Raw genomic sequence first — 22953 nt, 5'->3', positions numbered from 1 at the left:
CCTGTTACACTCTGTCCTGCTCCCCACAGCTGGCTGACTCAGTGCTACTTTTCCCTCTGCTCCATCACCCCTAAATCCCCCCTTTCTGTCCCTGCACTCAGTCCCTCAATTCTTCTCCTTGAACTAGTCTCTCTGTCTCAAGTGCATCCCCCCCTTTGGTGCCCCCACTTCTGTTCACCAGGACCCCTCTCCCTCTCAACTCCCCTTCAGCTTTCTCCTCCATATTTCTCTTATTTCTGATGTTCTTGCCTTTCCAGGTTGTTTTCCTTTCCTTATTTCTTTCCTTTTTTCTTATGATAGTTAGTGTCAGCAGTTTCTATATTTCCCTATCTCTTTTTAAAAATATATATTTTATTGATTTTAGAGAGGAAGGGAGAGGAAGAGAGAGAAACATCAATGATGAGAATCATTGATTGGCTGCCTCCTGCACGCCCCCAACTGGTGATTGAGCCTGCAACCCAGGCATGTGCCCCTGACCAGAATCAACCTGGACCCCTCAGTCTGCAGGCTGACCCTCTATCCATTGAGCCAAACCAGCAGGGCCCTGTCTCCTTTTTAATATATGTTTTTATAGATTTCAAAATGGGAGCCCTGACTGGTTTGGCTCAGAGGATAGAGCATTGGCCTGCGGACTGAAGGGTCCCAAGTTTGATTCTGGTCGGGCATATACCCAGTAGGGGGTGTGCAGGAGGCAGCTGATCAATGTTTCTCTCATCAATGTTTCTAACTCTCTATCCCTCTCCCTTCCTCTCTGTAAAAAAATCAATAAAGTGTATTTTGAAAAAATAAAATGGGGAGAGGGAGAGAGAGGTAGAAACATCAATGAGCAGAGCGAAACATGCTGCCTCCTGCACAATGCCCACTGGGGATCGAATCTGAAACCTGAAGTGTGCCCTGACCAGGAATAGAAACCTGCCCTCCTGATTCATAGGTCAACGCTCTACCTCTGAGCCACTCTGGCTAGGCTATACTTCTCTCCTTTGTCCCAGAGCTTTATCTGCAGTCATTTTTAAAAATATATATATTTTTTATTGATTTCAGAGAGAAATGAGATGGAGAGAGAGAGAGAAACATCAATGATGAGAGAGAATCATTGATCGGCTGCTTCTTGCATGCCCCCACTGAGGATTGAGCCTGCGACCCAGGCATATGACCTTGACCGGAATCGAACCTGAGACCCTTCAGTCCGCAGGCCAAAGCTCTATCCACTGAGAAAAACTGGCCAGGGCTCTCTACATTCATTTTATACAGCCTCTCCCTGTTCAGGAAGCATTCCCACCTTTAATTAACAACTTTCAACTATTCCAAACATCCCTTTTGTGACAGATCCACCTGGGAAGGCAGCCGTCTCTAACATCCCTATTGGGATGGAGTCAGAAGCTCTTGTGTCTTGAAGAAGGGAAATGTAGGTTTTAGGTTCAAGTGGCTGCAGCATGCTCTTGATCATGGGTAAGAAAATGCCCATTTTACTGTTCAGAATAGCTCAGAAAGTTGTGAAAGAAGAGTAAATAGTAAATAGAAGAGCGTTGCTCACTAAATTAGTACGAAAGACTTGGTAAGTAAATATTCCATTAGCTTACAGTACATGAGAGGTACACGTGGATTGACACAAATTATTTTTATTTGTGATCATTCCCACCTAATTCTTTCCTTATTGATGTATTTTTGGCAGTAATGTTACAGAAGGGCTGACCTGACTTACTGTGTGCCTCAGTCACATGATACCCATTGTTCAGTCCACCTGATGTTCACGTAGCAGAGGTGTTCCCCTCACTGTAGAGTTAGTGGTCTCCCTTAAGGGTGTAGTAGCAATTTAATGAAAGTTGTGCAAAGACCATCACTTCACATCTGGAAATGTCTCTCTTCTTGGCTTTTGCTTTGGAAAATGAAGGACTTTTATTTCCTACACATCATTGGCTTTTTTATGGGAGCTGTAAACAATCAGGCCATTATTCTTTACATTTTCATTATATTCTGTACTCCCATCGTGGACATACCCTATATCAGTGATGGCGAACCTATGACACGCATGTCAGCACTGACACGCGTAGCCATTTCTGACACGCGGTTGCTGAGGCATCCGCATGCTGAGGATGAAACACTTGCTGCTCCTGAGGATGAAACATTTGCGACTAGAGTCTTGGAGTTAGTTTTTTCCTCAAAGTGACACACTACCCGAGTTATGCTCAGTTTTTTGGCGAAGTTTGACACACCAAGCTCAAAAGGTTGCCCATCACTGGCCTATATGATCACTTTTCGTATTCTCTAGGAAGTTTCCAAGAATGACATTAACATATGTTTATTTTCATTATTAGTAAGTTTCTGTGAAATAGCTCTCCACTAATGATACATAAAAATTTTGAAAGTATTGTGCTGGTAAGAAACATTAGTTCCCCCAGGCTGGTGTGTGGATCAGTGGTGGAGAGTTTGATTCCTGGTCCAGGGCAAGTAGTTTCTGGGAACCTGCGGTACCCAGCCAATCATGTGTCTCTGTCTCTCTTTCACATTGATATTTCTCTCTTTCTCCCTCTCCCCCGCCTCTCTCTCTCTTTCCCTTTTGTGACTCTACCTCCCTGCCTCCCACTCTACAAAACTCAATGGGAAAAATCTCCCTAGTTTAGGATTTACAACCACAAAAGGAACAATAGTTTTAACTTGTTTTGTATCCTTATGTTTCTCTCCTTATCATCATATATAATAAGGAGGTAATATGCAAATTGGTCATCACTCCAACACACGAGATGGCCACCACAAGATGGCCAGCAGGGGAGGGCAGTTGTGGGCAATCAGGCCAGCAGGGGAGTGCAGTTGGGAGGGACCAGGCCTGCAAGGGAGGGTAGTTGAAGGCGGTCAGGCCTGCAGGGGAGGGCATTTAAAGGTGACCAGGCCAGCAGAGAAGGGCAGTTGGGGGCAACCAGGCCAGCAGGGGAGGGCAGTTAGAGACGACCAGGCTGGCAAGGAAGAGAAGTTAGGGGTGACCAGGCTGGCAAGGGAGGGCAGTTAGGGGTGACCAGGCTGGCAAGGGAGGGCAGTTAGGGGTGACCAGGATGGCAGGGGAGGGCAGATAGGGGCAATTGGGCCAGCAGGGGAGCAGTTAGGCATTGGTCAGGCTGGCAGGGGAGTGGTTAGGTGGTGATCAAGATGGTTGGCAGAAGCGGTTAGGGGCAATCAGGCAGGCAGGCACCAAGCGGTTGGGAGCCAGCAGCCCTGGATTATGAGAGGGATGTCGACTACTTATTTAGGCCCAATCCCACCGGATATCCCTTGAGGGGTCACAGATTGGAAAGGGTGCAGGCTGGGCTGAGGGACACACCCCGCCTCCCCACCCCGTGCACAAGTTTCGTGCACCGGGCCTCTAGTTTGTTTATGAAACACAAAGGGAATCATACAGAAAAAGATTCATGAGATTCGCAAAATCACAAAACCATCTTGATTTCATAGTTATAAAATGTGTGTCTCTGTTCTTAAACTGTTAACATTATTTCATCTATTTTTTTTCTCAGGTACGTTTTTATCTATTTCAGAGATGAAGAGAGAGGTAGAGAGCGATAGAAATATCAATGATGATAGAGAATCATTGATCGGCTGCCTCCTGCACACCCCAAACTGGGGATTGAGCCCACAAACTGGTCGTGTACCTGACCATGAATCGAACCAGTTACTTCTTGGTGCATGGGTTAACGCTCAACCACTGAGCAATGCCATCTAGACCAGGCAGAATAATGTTGTTCTAAGATTGCTCGTAGTAAATTTCTAACTAGGATTGTAGTTCCTATGTGTCCTATTCCATAAGAACTTAATTCCATTAACAAACCCTTTTAATTCAAAGTTCTGTATGAATTTTTTTTTCTGTTTTCTTTTTCTGTGTGTTCACAAGTATGGCACATGATTCGGAAACATTAGCATCACGAGTAAAAAGTGAGCTTGTGACACATGTGGAAACACAGGCCCCATCTCAGAACAAGAATCAGAATCTGTGTCTTTATAGAAGTTCATTTTGTTGTGGTCTGCTTCACACTTGAGAAGAAGTCCATGTACTTCCAACTCAGCATGACATTTCCAGCTGAAAAATAGACAACATTGACCCTTAACGATGCAAACACAGCACTCAGAAATCCATATGCCTGTGTCCATGCCTTTATTTTATTTTTAACTTATTTTTAAATATATTTTTATTGATTTTAGAGAATAATTGAGAAAGAGAGAGAGAAACAATGATGAGAGAGAATCATTGATCTGCTGCCTCCAGCACATCCCAAACTGGGGATGGAGCCCGCAACCCAGGCATGTGCCCTGCGACTCTTCAGTGCGCAGTCTGACACTGTATACCCACTGAGCCAGACCAACAAGGGCTGTGCCTCAATTTTAAAGTTTATTTTCCTGAAAAGTAAAATCTGTACTGTGGATTTGTGGACATGTGTCATCCTCATGTATCAATGTTTGAACTGGGGCAAAGTGATCTTATTGGGTGATTCAGGATACTCCCCTATGTCCAATCCTCCTCTCCTGACACTGTTTCCATGTTGGGTGACATTGTGAACTCCTCTTGGTAAATGTGTCTTTTCTTTCAGGGACCGTTGACCTTCAGGGATGTGGCCGTCGATTTCTCTCAGGAGGAGTGGGAATGCCTGGACCCAGCTCAGCGGAAGTTGTACCTGGATGTGATGTTGGAGAACTGCAGCAACCTGGCCTCCCTGGGTGAGGATGACTTCCTTCCCGAGTTCCTACTCCACCTGCAGGGTTTTGTTTCCTTTATTATTTTAACATCTCTCAGGGCCTTCTGCTTTCTAGATTCTTGTTCTCAAGGAACAGATTGGGCCCTAGCTGGTTTGGCTCAGTGGAGAGAACACCGCTCTGCAGACTGAAAGGTCCCAGGTTTGATTCTGGTGAAAGGCCAATACCAGGGTTGCTGGCTCGCTCCCCAGTAGGGGGCGTGCATGAGATATCCTATCAATGATTCTCATCATTAATGTTTCTTTCTCTCCCTCTCCCTTCCTCTCTGAAAGCAATAAAAATGTATTTTTTTTTTTAAAAAGGAACAAATTGGGGTCCGTGGAATAGAAAAGAAAGGCTTTGTGATATATGTGAATTAGGAACTCAATGTTTACACACATTACATGTTGTCTACACTAATTAATGTACTATCAGAAAATATTTTAGAAAATCATTTTCTAGAATATGCTAATATTCTACCATGTCTTCTGTCCAGAGGACAACCTGGATTGAAAATGGGAAAGCCTCTATCAAAATTCACATTCCATTTTCTTTAATTTTTTAAGATTTTGTTGAATTCAGGGAGGAAGGGAGTTAGAGAGACATACAAACTTCAACTGGGCATTAATTGATTTTTTGTATGTGCCCAGATAATACGTGTTTTCAGTATAAATCGCCGGATATGGCCCTAACCAGTTTGGCTCAGGGGATAGAGCGTCGGCCTGTAGACTCAAGGGTCCCAGGTTCAATTCCCCTCAAGGTCATGTACCTTGGTTGTGGGCACATCCCCAGTAGGGGGTATGGAGGAGGCAACTGATTGATGGTTCTCTCATTGATGTTTCTAACTCTCTATCCCTCTCCCTTCCTCTCTGTAAAAAATCAATAAAATATATTTGAAAAAAAAATTTTTTTAAATTGCTGGATATGGCATCACTGTTACCTGGTACCTTTTGTAAATACTGGAAAATCCTCCATTGTGTTTTGTTTGTGGCTGCACCAGTGTGTTTATAATTTTGCTGACAGTGCATCAATATTCTCATTTCTCTACTTCATTGGTAATACTTGTCGTTTTTTGATTTATGGATAATTGCCACCCTGTTACGTGTTTGGTGGTATTTCATGGTGATGTTCCATTTGCAATTCTCTGATGATGAATGAGTTGAACATGATTTAATATGTCTATTGCGCATCTTTATGTCCTTTTTGGGAAATGACTATTCAGGTCCTATGCCCATTTTTTAATCATATTGTTTGTCTTTTTGGTGTTAAGTTGTGTAAGTACCTTATATATTTTGGCTCTTTAGCTTTTCAGGATGTAACAATGCTGGGCTTTTTTTGTTGTTACTCGGTGGTTTCTTTGGTATACCAGATTATTCTTTTGTAGTCTCATTTTTAAAAATATATATATTTATTGATTTTTCACAGAAAGGAAGTGAGAGAGATAGAGTTAGAAACATCGATGAGAGATTAACACAGATCAGCCGCCTCCTGCACACCCCGACTGTGGATGTGCCCGCAACCAACGCACGTGCCCTTGACCGGAATCGAACCTGGGACCCTTCAGTCCGCAGGCTGATACTCTATCCACTGAGCCAAACTGGTTCTGGCGTGTAGTCTCATTTCTTTATTTTTTAGATGCTTTGTTATGCCTAGGAAGATACATCCAAACCACTATTTTTAAGAGTGATGGTAAAGTTCATTGACTATGCTTTCTTTCAGTGTTTGCATGGTTTCAGGTCTTATATTTTAATTGTTAATCCATGTTGAGTTCATTTTGTTTAATGACCTATGAACGGGATCTTGTTTGATTATTTTTGCATGTATCTGTTCAGTTTTTCTTGCACTAATTGGTGAAGAAACTGTCTATACCTATTGTGTGTTCTTTTTAAAAAATATTTTTTTTTCAAAAATATATTTCTTTATTGATTTCAGAGAGGAAGGAAGAGGGAGAGAGAGATAGAAACATCAATGATGAGAGAGAATCATTGATTGGCTGCCTCCTGCACACCCCCCACTGGGGATCGAGCCCGCAACCCAGGCATATGCCCTTGGCCAGAATTGAACCTGAGACCCTTCAGTCCACAGGCCGACGCTCTATCCTCTGGGTCAAACTGGCTAGGGCTTAAAAAAAATATTTTTATTGATTTCAGAGAGGAAAGAAGAGAGAGAGAGATAGAAACATCCATGATGAGAGAGAATCATGGATCGGCTGCCTCCTGCAAGTTCCCCACTGGGGATCGAGCCCACAATCCGGGCATGTGTCCTTGACTAGAAGCAAACCTGGGACCTTTCAATTCACAGGCCGATGCTCTATCCACTGAGCCAAACCATCTAGGGCGCTATTATGTGTTCTTGCCTTCTATCTTACAGATTAGTTAACCATATATCTATCTTTGGATATTTTAAAAGTTGTGTTACTTCTTTTTTCATGTTGACTTGTAAAAAGTCTATATATATATTATAGATATTAACTGCTTATCAGAAATACACTTTGGAGGCGTTTTTTCCCATTTCACTCCTTGTATTTTGAACGCATTCACAATTGCTTTAATGTGAAGTTATTTTTATATAGGGCTTAATGCCTTTTGACTATTATGTTTTGTGTACCTTTCCTTTTAGTGCTATAATAAAATATCAAATGTCAAGAAACTTTTCTATTTGGACTAGCCAGATTGTCTCAGTGGATAATGTTAACCTGTAGACTGAAGCGTCCTGGGTTCGATTCTGATGAGGGCACATGAGCCATTTGCAGGCTCCATCCCTAGTAGGGGGAATGCTGGAAGCAGCCAATCAATGAATCTCTTAATGTTTCTCCCTCTCCCTCTCCCTCTCCCTCTCCCTCTCCCTCTCCCTCTCCCTCTCCCTCTCCCTCTCCATCTCCCTCTCCCTCTCCCTCTCCATCTTCCCCTCCCCCTCCCACCCCTTTCCCTTCTTCTCTGAAATCAATAAAAATGTATTTAAAAACTAAAACTTTAGTATACCTCTTCTTTTAATAGATTGAGTTATTATTAGCTTTATTTTTCAATCTTTTATCCATTTTGACTTAATATTTGTATATGGTGTTTAATAACAGTCCAACTTCACTCATTTTACATGTAGACATCTAAGTATCTCAACATTATTTGTATATGTGAGAATATGCTTTACTTGTTTTGTGGTATATGCACACTTTATAGATTATTTTACCACATGTGTGAGAAGTTGTAAGTAGGCTTTTTATTCTACAGTGCTTCTCTTTTGTAGTGGTCGTTAATCCTCACCTGAGCACATTTTTTCCATTGCTTTTTAGAGAGAGTGGAATGGTGGGAGGAAGGAGGGTGGAGAGAGAGGGAAACATCAATGTGAGAGAGAAACATCAACTGGCCCCCTGCTGCTCAAGCCTCAACCAGGTGGGGTGGGAATTTGCAACTGAGGTCTGTGCCCTTTAAGGGGAATTGAACCCGCCACCCTTAAGTGCACAGGATGATGCTCTGACCCTGAGCCACACTGGCCAGGGCCTACCGTGCTCCTTTATTTACCTCTGTCTTAATGTGTAGATCAGGGGTCCTCAAACTTTTTAAACAGGGGGCCAGTTCACTGTCCCTCAGACCGTTGGAGGGCCAGACTATAGTTTAAAAAAAACTATGAACAAATTCCTATGGACACTGCACATATCTTATTTTGAAGTAAAAAAACAAAACGGCAAAAACATCCACATGTGGCCCACGCGGGCCGTAGTTTGAGGACGCCTGGTGTAGATGATACTTTTATTTAACACCAGTTTTGAATTTTTTTTTTTTAATCAGGAGGCATGATGCCTTTAAGTTTATACTATCTCTCCCGTGATTGTTTTTGTTCCCTGGTGTCCTTTGTCATTTCATATCACATTTAGGATGACGTTTGCTAATTTTGTGAAAAGTGTCATTGGGACATGGATAGTGATGGCTTTGAATGTTTATGTTAACCTTGGGTACTCTTGACAGCTTATCCTGTTAGCATTCCACTTTAAGGTCATTGCATGTGTTGTTAATTTAAAATTGAGTTCTTCTCGCCGAAGCCGGTTTGGCTCAGTGGATAGAGCATCGGCTTGCAGACCGAAAGGTCCCAGGTTCAATTCCGGTCTAGGGCATGTACCTTGGTTGCGGGCTCATCCCCATTGGGGGGTGTGCAGGAGGCAGCTGATCAATGTTTCTCTCTCATCGATGTTTCTAGCTCTCTATCCCTCTCTCTTCCTCTCTGTGGAAAATCAATAAAATATATTTTTAAAAATAAATAAATAAAATAAAATAAAATTGAGTTCTTCTTTAATTATAGGTAGCACTACTTTATACTTTATTTTTATTGATGTTAGACAAAGGGAGCAATGGGGGAAAGATGGGGGGCGGGGGAGAGAGAGAGAGAGAGATACATTTATTTCCCCACTTATTTATGCATTCATTGGTTACTTTTTAATGTGCCCTAAGCACAAATCAAAGCTCCAATGGTTTTGTATCAGGACCACACTCTAAACAACTGGCCTGCTCGGGCAATGTGAGAATATCCTTTTCTTGTCTGGTGGTATAGACACCCTTGGTGAAGATCTTTAGTCCCTATCCTGGAGAATTTCTATGTAGGCCTTATATTCTACCTTGCTTTATTATTTCCCCGTGCCTTAATGTCTGTATTACAGGTTTCTTATTTCTTTGTTTATAATTTTTTTATTTTTTATTTCAGAGAGGAAGGGAGAGGGAGAGATAGAAACATCAGTGAGGAGAGAGAATCATTGATAGGCTGCCTTCTACATGTCCCCTACTGGGAATCAAGCCCACAACCCGGGCATGTGCCCTTGACAGGAATCAAACCTGGGACCCTTCAGTTCACACGTCGACGCTCTATCCACTGATCCAAACCAGCCAGTGTTGTATTAGAGTTTTTTGAAAATAGAAGTTTTGAAATATGTTTTAAAATAAGAAGTCTGGAGCCTTTAATTGCTTACATTCTTTTCATGATTGACTTGGTTACATGGAGTCCTGTGACATTCACATTAATTTTACAAAGAGCTTTTCTATTCCACCAAAAGGCACTGGGACTTTGATAGGGATTGCTTTGAATGTTTAGGTCACTTTGGATACTAATGACAGCTGATGCTTTTAGCATTGCAAAGTAGAGTCATGGAATGTGTTTTCCAACTTACTGTTTTGTTCTTTGATTGCAGCCAGCAATGTGTGTGTATATGTTTTCTTTTGTTAATACTCACCTGATGTTTTTTTTCCCATTGAGTTTTAGGGAGAGTGAGAGGAAGGGAGGGGTAGAAACAGAGAGAGAGAGAGAGAGAGAGAGAGAGTAAAATATCAATGTGAGAGAGAGACATTGTTTGGCTTCCTCACAGGTCCCAAATAGGGTTGAGATCCAACCTGCAGCCATTTGTTGGGCAGCCCTATGCTCAACCCCTGAGACACACTGCAGAGGCCAGCCAGCAGGATTTTATACTTTACATCATACAAGTCATGCACCTTCTTAAGAAGTAAACTGTTAATATTTTATTTTCCATTATGCTGGTAATCATGTAAATACATACTTAAGTTTGTTATTCTGTATTAATTTCTATTACTGTACAGGGACACAGCTAACTTCATTGGTTATTTTTATATACCATGTTTTGAGAAATTAATTATATTCTAGAGGCCTAGTGCATGAAATTCGTGGGGGGGGGTGGGGGGGTGGAGGGTGGTCCCTCAGCCCAGCCTGCACCCTCTCCAATCCAGGATCCCTCTTGCAATCTGGGACCGCTATCTCCTAACTACTCACCTACCTGCCTGCCTGATCGCCACTAACCACTCTGTATGCCAGCCTGATGCCCCTAACAGCGCCCTGCCAACCTGATGGCCTTTAACTGCCCTCCCCTGCTGGCCTGATCTCCCCTAACTGCCCTTCCCTGCAGGCCTGATCGCCCTGAACTCCTCTCCTCTTCTAGCCTTATCACCCCTTACTGCCTCTGCCTCGTCCCCACCACCGTGGCTTTGTCCGGAAGGACATCTGAAGATGTATCTATATAGATATCTATACTAATAAAAGGGTAATATGCTAATTACACCAGGTTGACTGGCCATCTTCCAGACATCCGACTTCTTTCCGGACAAAGCCATGGTAGTGGGGGCCGAGGCAGAGGCAGTTACGGGCGATCAGTCTGGCAAGGGAGGGCAGTTGGGGGCGAGATCAGGCTGTCAGGGTAGGGCAGTTGGGGACAACCAGGCCGGCAGGGGTGGGCAGTTGGAGGTGAGATCAGGCTGGCTGGAGAGAGCAATTAGGGGCCATCAGGCAGGCAAGCAGGTGAGCAATTAGGAGCCAGTGGTCCCAGATTGCAAGAGGGATGTCCAATTGGAGAGGGTGCAGGCTGGGCTGAGGGAACCACTTCCACCTGTGCAGGAATTTTGTGCACAGGGCCACTAATGTGTATATATATATATTTTAGAAATGTGGAATCTATGATTTCCAATACAGAATTGTTTCACGCCTATTAGCAGAGATTTTATTTTCTATTTTTGGTTGTCACCATAGGAACTACTTAAAATATCTTAAGGTTATAACAATGTACCTTACACTCATAATGTCAATTTCATACAAATCTCTGCAGATTTCCATTTCTACCCATGTATCTACATAAGTTGATATCACATTATCTTTAATGTTGTGTGTCTTATTGCAAAGATTTAAGATTTTATTCTTTTATTTTTAAAAAATACATTTTTTATATTATTTTAGAGAAGAATGAGATGGGGAAAGAGAGAGAAATATCCATGATGAGAGAGAATCATTGATTGGCCACCCCTGTACACCCCACACTGGGGAACAAGCCCACAATACAGGCATGTGCCCTGACCAGGAATCAAACTGTGACCTCCTGATTCACAGATAGACACTTAACTAATGAGCCACTCAGGTCAGATGATTCCTTTTATTTTCTAAAGTTACACAAGAGAAATCAAAGTGATATGTGTTTCTTTAATAGAACACCACAAATTTTTACATTTTGGTATATTTTTCCACATACAGTGCATCTTTATATGTTCACTAGTGGCCCAGTGCACGAAATTCGTGCATGGGGGGCGGGATGTCCCTCAGCCTGGCCTGCACCCTCTCCAATCTGGGACCCCTGGAAGGATGTCCTACTGCCGGTTTACAGGGATCAGACCTAAACCGGCTGTCGGACATCCCTCTCGCAATCTGGGACTGCTGGCTCTCAACTGCTCACCTGCCTGCCTGCCTGATTGCCCCTAACCACTCTGCATGCTGTCCTACTTGCCCCCAAATGACCCCCCCCCCGCCAGCCTGATCACCCCCAACTGCCCTCTGGGCCAGTGTGCTCGCCTCCAACTGCCCCCGCTGCCGGCCTGCTCATCCCCAACGGCCCCCGCTGCTGGCCTGCTCGCCCCCACCTGCCCTCCCCACTGGCCTGCTTGCCCCCAACTGCTACCCTGCTGGCCTGCTCACCCCAAACTTCCCCCCCACCACCACTGTCCTGATCACCCCCAATTGACTCCCACTGATGATCTGCTTGCCCCCAAATGGCCCCCCTGCTGGTTTGTTCACCCCTAACTGCCCCCCTCGCCAGCCTGATCACCCCCAATGGCCCCCCGCACCGGCCTGTTCACCCACAACTGCCCTCCCATCTTGGCCTCTAACTGCTTCTACCTTGGCCCCACCACCATGGCTTTGTCTAAAAGAACGTCTGGAAGGTCTCCTGGAAGATCTCCTAGTCTAATTAGCATATTACCCTTTTATTAGTATAGATATGTTAGTGTTGGGTAGAATTTTTAAATTACCTCCAGAAATATATTTCTTATGGATTTTTTATAGGACAGGTCTAATAATGAGAATGTTTTGGAGCTGGAAAAGTTTTTCTCTCCATTGTTTATCATCTGTTCTGTCAACATTCTTGTTGGGACTAGAGGCCCAGTGCACGACATTCATACACTGTGGAGAGAGGGTCCCTCAGCCCGCCCTGCGTCCTCTCGCAAGTCTGGGATCCGCAGAGGTGGCAAAGGCTCCCGCCATGCCACTGCTTCTAGCCTAGTGGCACTCCCCCTATGGGAGCACACTGACCACCAGGGGGCAGCTCCTGTGTTGAGCGTCTGCCCCCTGGTGATCAGTGTGATCATAGTGACCTGTCCTTCCTACATTTTTTTGCATATTAGGGTTTTATTATATAGGATGGATTTTGTTCATTTTTTAGTGCAATGTTTTATTTGTGCCCTTCCCCCTGTCCCCCCAATAGTTTTCTGCTTAGAAACCCCCTAATGATCTTAGAGGAGCTGTCTTTTTCCATGCGGAATTATTTTTTTATATGTTTTTAGATAGTATTCTGGGACTCATGATATTTTCTTTTTTAAAAAAATATTTTATTGATTTTTTTTAATATATATTTTTACTGATTTTTTTACAGAAAGGAAGGGAAAGGGTAGAGAACTAGAAACATCGATGAGAGAGAAACATCAATCAGCTGCCTCCTGCACAAGCCCCATCGGGGATGTGCTCGCAACTAGGATACATGCCCTTAACCGGAAGCTAACTTGGGACCCCTCATTCCACAGTCCGACACTCTATCCACTGAGCCAAACCAGTCAGGGCACTCATGATATTTTCATTGTTCTTTTTCTGTTCTCATGTTTATATTTATTCTACTTAGAATTCAGTGAGTTACTTGAATTTGTATGTCACTTTATATAAGCTACCTACTCCTTTTCACTGTTCTGTCTCCATGGGGTTTCCTTGGTGGTCGATTTGTTAGTGTCTTAGGAATTCCTTAAATTCTCTTCACATTTCCACATATTTGTAGGCTTCTCTGAATCAAAATTTTAATGCTTTATGTACAAATTTTTTGATTACTTAATTTCTATTTGTTTTAAATGTATCTATTGATTTCAGAGAGAAAAGGACAGGGAGAGAGAAATAGAAACATCAGTGAAGAGAGAGAATCATTGATCAGCTGCCTCCTGTACATTCGGGGATTAAGCCTTCAACCCAGGCCTGTGCCCTGACGTGGAACCAAACCATGACCTCCTAGTTCATAGGTTGAAGCTCTACCACTGAGTCACCACTGCCAGGCAAATTCGTTGATTTTCTGAGTTGATCTTGTCTTTCATTCATGATTCCACTGTATTTTTTAATTTGGGTATTATTTCAATTTCTCCTTTGGTGTGATGTTTGTAAAATAGTTTCTCATTGTATTTTTATTTTGATGATACAGTATTTTGGTGATATTGTATAGTTGTTGTTTTTTTCCTTCTTTCCAGAATTAAAATATTTATTTGCCATTCTTTTTGAGATAATTAATATATTTCCATTAATGTAGTGCCAGTTTGATTATATTTATTTTGTTTTCCACATCTTTCTATAGGAAGAAACAAATAATAACAATCTGTGGAACAAAGTGTACTTTCGGTCAACACTGTTGTCAGTATCTCTAATATTGGTTCGGTTATTTCCAACATATCCAGTTGGAAATGTTCTGTGTTTTCTTCTCAGACACACGGTATCTTTTCAGGGTTTATGTACATCTTCGGTACCACAGTCTTTGTTGTGCTCGAACAATTTATCATTGTTTCTTTGTAGCAGCCAAACAATTTATCATTGTTTCTGTGTATTGCCATTCTGTTCGCAGTCTGTGTCATGCACAACAGACACTTGTTGTTCAAGAGGCTTCAAAACAGGGAGATCATTAAACATGTACTTCCCTCATCTCTCTCTCCAGTAAAAAAACTTGGAATTGGTAGTGTTTTTATAATATTGCCATGTGTGCCAGAGGGTTTGAGCAGGTATCATTGGCAAATGTAAGCAACTCTTTATCCCTCTTTGATTTGAGTTTTGCTCATTGTACCTATTTGAGCTTTCGTTGAATCCTTCACTAGTTCTTGGAGTACTCAAAACTGTCACTTGGCCTATAGTTGTTGGTAACTTCAAAGTGCACTCACCTGATTGTCAAAACTGAAAATTTGCCCTAATCGGTTTGTCTCAGTGGATAGAGCGTCGGCCCGTGGACTCAAGGGTCCCAGGTTCGATTCCGGTCAAGGGCATGTACCTTGGTTGCGGGCACATCCCCAGTAGGGGATGTGCAGTAGGCAGCTCATCGATGTTTCTCTCTCATCAATGTTTCTAACTCTCTATCCCTCTCCCTTCCTCTCTGTAAAAAATCAATAAAATATATATTTTTAAAAAACAAAAACTGAAAATTTCTTTTCTTTCAGCTATGTCATCTGAAGGTGACCAGGCCCTTATGCCAAAGTCTGGAATACAAGATTTATTCTCTGAAAAAATACTGGTAAGATATAAAGGTTGTCACTTTCATAACGTACACTTAATGAAAGCCTTGGAATTTCAGAAGAGTGTGGTGAGAAGAGAAGAAATTACTATAAACAGAACTAATCTGGAACAGTTATAAGAAAAAAATAGTTTTTACCTAAAGAGGTTAAGTGTAGTATGCATTTGGAAAACCTCCGGTATTGAAGTTAGTTACATTGGCAGATCAATGTGTTTCTGCACGTGAAGGTTGAAAACAACTTTTTACTTTTATGCATTCTTGGAAAGGAAATCTGGAAAAACTAGGAATTCGCATACTCTATAGTGCAAATAGTCTTTTGAATTGTTTAAAATGAAGGGTGGGATTATATTTTCATGCATTCATTTCTAAAATGTAGAGATTTATAATGTACCTATAAAATTTAAATGTACTAAATTTGGAAATCTTATTAACATTATTACTTTTAAATAGATTTTTATTAAGTTCATAGAGGTAGAGAGAGAGAAACATCAGTATGAGAGAATCATTGTTTGGCTTCCTCTTGCATGCCCCCATGCCCGCCCAACCCCCCCCCCCCCCCCCCCGAGGATTAAACCTATAACCTGAGCATGTGCACTTGACTGGAATTGAACCCAGTACCCTTCAGTCCTCAGGGAAATACTCTATCCCTTGAACCAATACAGGTAAGGCTTTTATTTTTCATTTAAAAAAAATATTTTTATTTATTTTAGATAGGAAGGTAGAGGAAAAGAGAGAGGCAAAAATCAATAATGAGAGACAATCATTCCTTGGTTGCCTCCTGGTTTCCTCACACTGGGGACCGATTCTGAACCTGGGGCTTGTGCCTGACGCAGAATGGAACCACGACCATCTTGTTCATACATTAAAGCTCAACCAATGAGCCATGCTTGCTGGGTCATTTGGCAATCTTTTAAACAAGGATTCATTCTTCCTCTGAAAATTAATGTTTTGTATTTATTTTATGTGTATAATTTTAATAAATTAGAAAAGCTTTTTTTATACAACCCTCTTGGTTTAATGAGTATCATAAAATGGTTCGTTATGGAACAGTTGTACATGTTTAATGTAATTATAACTATCACTAAAGGCTTTTCTGTCTCCCAATTCACCAGAGTACATATAATGGAGACAGAAATTATCAGTGGTATGAACATTGGAAAAACTTTAAGCAAGAGTCATATCTTAATAATCAGTGGAGAAGCGAGCTTCCAGAGGACCATTATAAAAGTGGAGAAATCATTGACCAAATATTCAATCACAATGCACGTCAGGTTATTCTTATTGTGGAGAAGACACACCAAGGAAGTCAATGTGTCCAGTCTTTTCAGCAGTCTTTAAATTACACTGAACAAGAGAATATGCATACTGGGGAAAAGGCTTACAAATGGAATCCTTGTGGTAGAATCTCTAGTGAAATATTCAATCTAAATAAAATGAAAAAAATCCATAATGGAGAAAAACCTTATAAATATAATGATTCTGGTAGAACATCTAATTGGCCTTCAGGTTGTACTATAAATCAGAGAATTCAGACTGGAGAGAAGCCTTACAAATGTAAAGCATGTGGCAAAGCCTTTAAATGTCATTCATCTCTTATTCTACATAAGGGAAGAATTCATACTATTGCAAAATTTTGCAAACTCGAAGAAAATGGAAAAGGCTTTAGTCAGTCCTCAAGATATACTCAACATTATAGAAATGATACAGGAGGAAAGTCTTACAAATGTTCAGAATGTGACAAAGTGTTTACCCGGCGCTCAACCCTCAGTATTCATCTGAGAATTCACACTGGAGAGAAACCTTATGACTGTAGAGACTGTGGCAAAGCCTGGGGAAGCTTCTCAGACCTTACTAAGCATCAGAGAGTTCATACTGGAGAGAAGCCTTATAAATGTAGAGAATGTGGCAAAGCCTTTAGATGGTCCTCAGATCTTACTAAGCATCAGAGAGTTCATACTGGAGAACAGCCTTATAAATGTAGAGAATGTGGCAAAGCCTTTACACTGTCCTTATACCTTAGTAGGCATCAGAGAGTTCATACTGGAGAGAAGCCTTATAAATGTAGAGTATGTGGCAAAGCCTTTACACTGTCCTTATACCTTACTAGGCATCAGAGACTTCATACTGGAGAGAAGCCTCATATATGTGGAGAATGTGGAAAAGCCTTTAGATGGTTCTCACACCTTACTGCGCATCAGAGAGTTCATACTGGAGTGCAGCCTTATAAATGTAGAGAATGTGGCAAAGCCTTTAGATGGTCCTCAGACCTTACTACACATCAGAGAGTTCATACTGGAGAAAAGCCTTATCAATGTCGAGAATGTGGCAAAGTCTTTAGCCGGCCCTTTACCCTTAGTATTCATCAGAGACTTCATTCTGGAGAGAAGTTTTATAAATGTAATGAATGTGGCAAAGCCTTTACACAGTCCTCACACCTTACTTATCATCAGAGAATTCACACCGGAGAGGAGTCTTATAAATGTAGAGAATGTGGCAAAATCTTCAGTGGAGCATCAGACCTTACTTATCAGAGACTTCACAGTGGAGAGAACCCTTATATATGTAGAGAATGTGACAAAACCTTCAATGTAACATCGGACCATACTTATCAGAGAGTTCACACTGGAGGAAAGCCTTATAAATGTACTGAATGTGGCAAAGTCTTTAGCCAGTCCTCACACTTTACTTGTCATCAAAGAGTTCACACAGGAGAGAAGCCTTATAAATGTAGAGAATGTGGCAAAGCCTTTGGCAGCTCCTCGGGGCTTACTAGGCATCAGAGAGTGCATACTGGAGAGAAGCCTTATAAATGTGGAGAATGTGGCAAAGCCTTTAGATGGTCTGCAGATCTTATTCCGCATCAGAGAGTTCATACTGGAGAAAAACCTTATAAATGTAGAGAATGTGGCAAAGCCTTTAGAAGGTCTTCAGATCTTACTAATCATCACAGAGTTCACACTGGAGAGAAGCCTTATAAATGTAGAGAATGTGGCAAAGTCTTTACACTGTCCTTATACCTGACTAGGCATGAAAGAGTTCATACTGAAGAGAAGCCTTACATATGTGGAGAATGTGGCAAAGCCTTTACACTGTACTCATACCTTACTAGGCATCAGAGACTTCATACTGGAGAGAAGCCTCATAAATGTGGAGAATGTGGCAAAGGCTTTAGATGGTCCTCACACCTTACTGCGCATCAGAGAGTTCATGCTGAAGAAAAACCTTATAAATGTAGAGAATGTGGCGAAGTGTTTTGCCAGCCCTCAACCCTTAGCATTCATCAGAGACTTCATACTGAAGAGAAGCTTTATAAATGTAATGAATGTGGCAAAACTTTTACACAGTCCTCACACCTTACTTGTCATCAGAGAATTCACACTGGAGAGGAGTCTTATAAATGTAGAGAATGGCAAAATCTTCAGTGGAGCATCAGTCCTTACTTATCAGAGACTTCACAGTGGAGAGGACCCTTATATATGTAGAGAATGTGGCAAAACCTTCAGTATAACATCGGACCTTACTTATCAGAGTTCACAAACCTTAGCCAGTCCTCAAATCTTGGATATCAACAGAGAATTCACACTGGAGAGAAACCTTATAAATGTAGACAATGTGACAAAGCCTTTACACTCCCCTCACACTTGTCATAAAAGAGTTCACACAGGAGAGAAGCTTTATAAATGTAGAGAATGTGGCAAAGCCTTTGGCAGCTCCTGAGGTTTTATTACACATTAGAGAGCAACTGTAGAGAAGCCTTATAAATGTAGACAATGTGGCAAAGGCTTTACCCAGTCCTCAATCCTTATCATCAGAGAATTCACACCAGAGAGAAGCTTTATTAAGGTAGAGAATGTGGCAAAGCCTTTAGCCACTCATCCTTTACTTCTTTTCAGAGAGTTCACACCAGAGAGAAGCCTTATATGTGTAGAAAATGTGGCAAATCCATTGGCAGTTCTTCAAAATTGGCTACACAGCAGAGAGATCATACTGGAGAGAAGACTTATAAATGTAGAAAGTGTGACAAAACTTTTATTTACTGTTCCTGCTGTACTATTCAGCAGAGAGTTCATACTTGAGAGAAGTCTTAGAGATGTGTGGAATTTTCTATATCTTAGACCAGCAGTGAGAACATACTTTGGAAAGAAGCCTTATGAATGTGGCGGGGGGAGGGGGAAGCCTTGAAAAGTCATTCAGTTATTGTACTCGAGAGACTTCCTAACAGAGGGAGACCTTACAAATGTAGAGAATAGGCTGGAGCATTTACCTACAGCTCAAAACTTACGAAACGTCAGAGATTTTATACTGGAGGAATCCTTACACTGTACAAAATGTGAGAAAGCACTGGCTGGCATGTCTCAGTGGTTTAGCTTTGATCTGTGAGCCACAGTTTAGCGTGCAATTCCTGGACAGGGCACATGCCCTGGTTACGGATTCAATCTCCAGTGTGTGCATGCAGGATCTAGCTGATCCATGATTCCCTCTTATCATTGATATTTCTATCACACAGTCTCCTCTCTGAAATCAATAAAAATAATGTTTGGGGGGAAAAAAGAGAAAATGTGAGGAAAGCTTTAGTCTGTGTTTATTCCTTCCTGTACATCAGAGAGTCTACTGGAGAGAAACCTTGCAAATATAATGGGTGAGGTTAATCCTTTTCTTGTTAATGGAGTCTTATTTAACATCACAGAATTCATTGTGAAAGAAAGCCTTACAAATGTGAAGAATGAGGCACAACTTTTAATTATCCTCCTGCTCAACACAAGAGAACTCATACTGGAGGGAACACCTATAAATATACTGTGTGTGACTTTGATAAGCAGTGGGGCTGCCCACACTGTGTTGCTCCTTGGTAGAGTGTCAACACATGAACCGGGAAGTCAGTGCTCTTTTCCCGATCAAGGCTCATGCCCTGTTTGTGGGCTAGATACCCAGTAGGGTTTGCGCAAGTGCAGTTGATCAATGATTCTGTGTTATCGCTGTTTCTATGTATCTTCCTCTCCCTTCTCTCTCAAATCCAATACCAGTGATGTTGTAGTACAAGGTAGGAGATGTTTCATACCCTGGATGCAGAATTGACATGAACTCTGCATTGGAGAGAAGACACCTGTTTCCAAGCTGCACTCCTAGCTGAACACAGAAAATTAGTTTCTTCCGTTTCCTATTTCATATTTCTCTCTGTGTTATGTGGTGTGTTTTTTTCTCATTTTTCTCCCTAGCTGATACTCTTTTCTGCAGTGCTATAACAATGGCATCTAAACCTCTTCCTCTCATATCAGCCCTTCTGGCCCCTATAGTTTCTGTTCTGTAGTTCAGAATTTTACAAATGCAACAACTAACATTAGGATTTTGGCAGAATTTTGATTTATATTCATGAAGTAGGAGGACCACCATTCATGTTTCATGCTGGATTCTTGATTTTGAATATTAATTTTTGAATTACAATAAATTGGCTTCTGTGGTACTTTATGACTGGAATTATTTTCCTTGTCCTGATTTTCATTGGTATCCTTAAGAATTTCTTAGTGTACTGTAGCTGGTTTGGCTCAGTGTATAGAGCATCAGTCTGCGGACTGAACAATCCCAGGTTTGATTTCGGCTAAGGACACATGCCTGGATTGTGGGCTCAATCCTCAGTGTGGAGTATGCAGGAGGCAGCCAATTGATGATTCTCATCATTGATGTTGCTATCTCTCTTCCTCTCTGAAATAAATAAAGAAAAAACACAGAATTTCTCAGTGTTGCCTCATTAACTTCTTTCTTGGTATGGACTCAGCCTGTGTTAACATGTTTTATTGTCAATTACTTGAATGTCGCTGGATATTGGTCATTATTTGACATTCTAAGGAATCCCAGAGACCATGGCAGATTTGCAGTTGAAAATTTTATTATTTTGCATCAAAGTTATTATGTATATTGACAGCATGACTTCAGTTCATAGGCATTAGTTGTCCCTGCAGTTTTTTACAAGCCGTCACTGTAAGTTCCAGGGACAGCAGGTAAGCAGAGGTTGAAATGAAAGCCCCACATTCATTCCTTCTCCAGTGTACTGTTGTAAATGTGTACAAGCTGGTAAATAACAGTTCTTTTACATGGGCCATCCCTTAGGGTCACACAATGATGAAAGAAACTTGATATTGGATACTAGTTCCTGACATTCCCATGGACATTCATACATATAAGAATCTGATTGTTTTTTTGGGGGGGAGAGGGGCAATGGTAAGATGTACACATATAATACCTTAATAGAAAAAAAAAGCATCTGATATTTTGTGACTAGGTCTCTATCTGGACCAGGGGCTTTATGGTCTTATTCTATTCGGGAAAAACTGTTGGATCCAGATCATTCATAGGAATTTGATTTCACCTAGACAAAAGTTCCCTTTTCTGGTACTTTAGTGAGGAATATTGAGGCGGTGCAAAATATACATAAGGTTTGTTTTTCACATGGTCATTAGGAGAATAGATGAAGCAAACATTGTTTCTAGGTTTAGATGGCCTTCTGTCTTCATTTTGTCCAGAATGCATTTTTTTCTGCTTTTGGGTGAAAAGCTCTAAGTCGGAGATTTCAACTATTTTTTATCTCATGGCACAAATGGAGTAATTATTGAAATTCAGAGATCCACAACAATATATATTTTTCCAATGTGTCACAAAAATGTCTGACTTTGAGTTCCTGGGGGCGGGGTATCAACAACAACAAAAAAATGTCTGACTTTGATTCATGCACACCATACAGTTATTATTGTGCTGCCTGTTGTCACTTATTTTAATTCGACAATCTGTGGTTAATGTAGTCTGTGGTCTTGACTAAAGAGCCAGGTGTTGCTTGTTCTAAAAGTTGCAGCACACCAGTTTCCTTGTGTGACACTCCAGTTGATAATCACTGTTATAAACGTATTCAATCCATCTTGACTAATGAGTCATTTAAAACCACTTTTTCTGCCAAAACCGGTTTGGCTCAGTGGATAGAGCGTCGGCCTGCGGACTGAAAGGTCCCAGGTTCGATTCCGGTCAAGGGCATGTACCTTGGTTGAGGGCACATCCCCGGTAGGGGGTGTGCAGGAGGCAGCTGGTCGATGTTTCTCTCTCATCGATGTTTCTATCTTTCTATCCCTCTCCCTTCCTCTCTGTAAAAAATCAATAAAATATATTAAAAAAAAAAACACTTTTTCTGTGTTGACTTCTTTTATTCTGGCAGATCTATCTATTGATGTCAATGGGAAGCTAAAGTCCCCTGCTAGGACTGTATTAATTTTAAAATGCCAATAACTACATACCTATCAATAATCACAATATGAGTTAACTGCTTCAACCAGAAAACACAGGGTAGCTGAATGGATATGAGAACGATACCCGTATTTATGCTGTCTAAATAGATCCATTTCAGATCAAAAGACACCAGATGAAAGTGAAGGCTTGGAAAAAATTTACTTCATCTCTATCTTTGGGCCCCAAAGAAACTACGCTGCAGAGAATTTTGCTCTAGTGAAAGCTCTAATTGTGGACTGTACATTTTATAGGCATGAGGATAACCATGCTCAGAGTTAGCTAACCCATGAGGAAGCGCCGCCTTTTAGTGAAGTGAGCACATAAACAGTTTTATATATATATATATATATATCTTATTGATTTTTCACAGAGAGGAAGGGAGAGGGATAGAGAGTTAGAAACATCGATGAGAGAGAAACATCTACCAGCTGCCTCCTGCACACCCCCCACCGGGGATGTGCCTGCAACCAAGGTGCATGCCCTTGACCGGAATCGAACCCGGGACCTTTCAGTCCACAGGCCGACGCTCTATCCACTGAGCCAAACCATTTGGCAACAGTTTTAATTCCCCAGAAATTGGTTTTGGAAGGAAAAGTAGGAGGATACATTTCACATACATTTTTGTCAATGACCCATTAATGAGATTATAGGGACTACTAAATAACATTCATTTGACAATGTACTCCCAGAATACA

General features: G+C 41.5%; 1 protein-coding gene across 14 annotated transcripts in view; it reads left to right on the top strand.

Moving 5' to 3' along the window:
• LOC307116464 (uncharacterized protein) overlaps nucleotides 1–22953 on the top strand; it is a 204750-nt gene that overhangs the window by 62221 nt on the left and 119576 nt on the right. For 11 of the 14 annotated variants that reach the window (XM_079800479.1, XM_079800478.1, XM_079800492.1 and 8 more), the window contains 3 exons: nucleotides 4572–4698; nucleotides 14916–14989; nucleotides 16102–21911. The exons of 2 other annotated variants lie outside the window; for them this stretch is intronic. In XM_079800479.1, the coding sequence (XP_079656605.1) occupies nucleotides 4572–4698; nucleotides 14916–14989; nucleotides 16102–18471 (2571 nt within the window). In that variant the 3' untranslated portion in view covers nucleotides 18472–21911. Of the gene's footprint in view, nucleotides 1–4571; nucleotides 4699–14915; nucleotides 14990–16101; nucleotides 21912–22953 lie in introns of those variants that run through there. One more of the 14 variants, XM_079800480.1, reaches the window with a different exon arrangement.

This window comes from Cnephaeus nilssonii, assembly GCF_951640355.1.
Source record: "Cnephaeus nilssonii genome assembly, chromosome: 20".
Lineage (NCBI taxonomy): Eukaryota > Metazoa > Chordata > Mammalia > Chiroptera > Vespertilionidae > Cnephaeus > Cnephaeus nilssonii.
The sequence above is the reverse complement of the archived record's forward strand: the minus strand, read 5'-3'. Positions and strand labels throughout refer to the sequence as shown.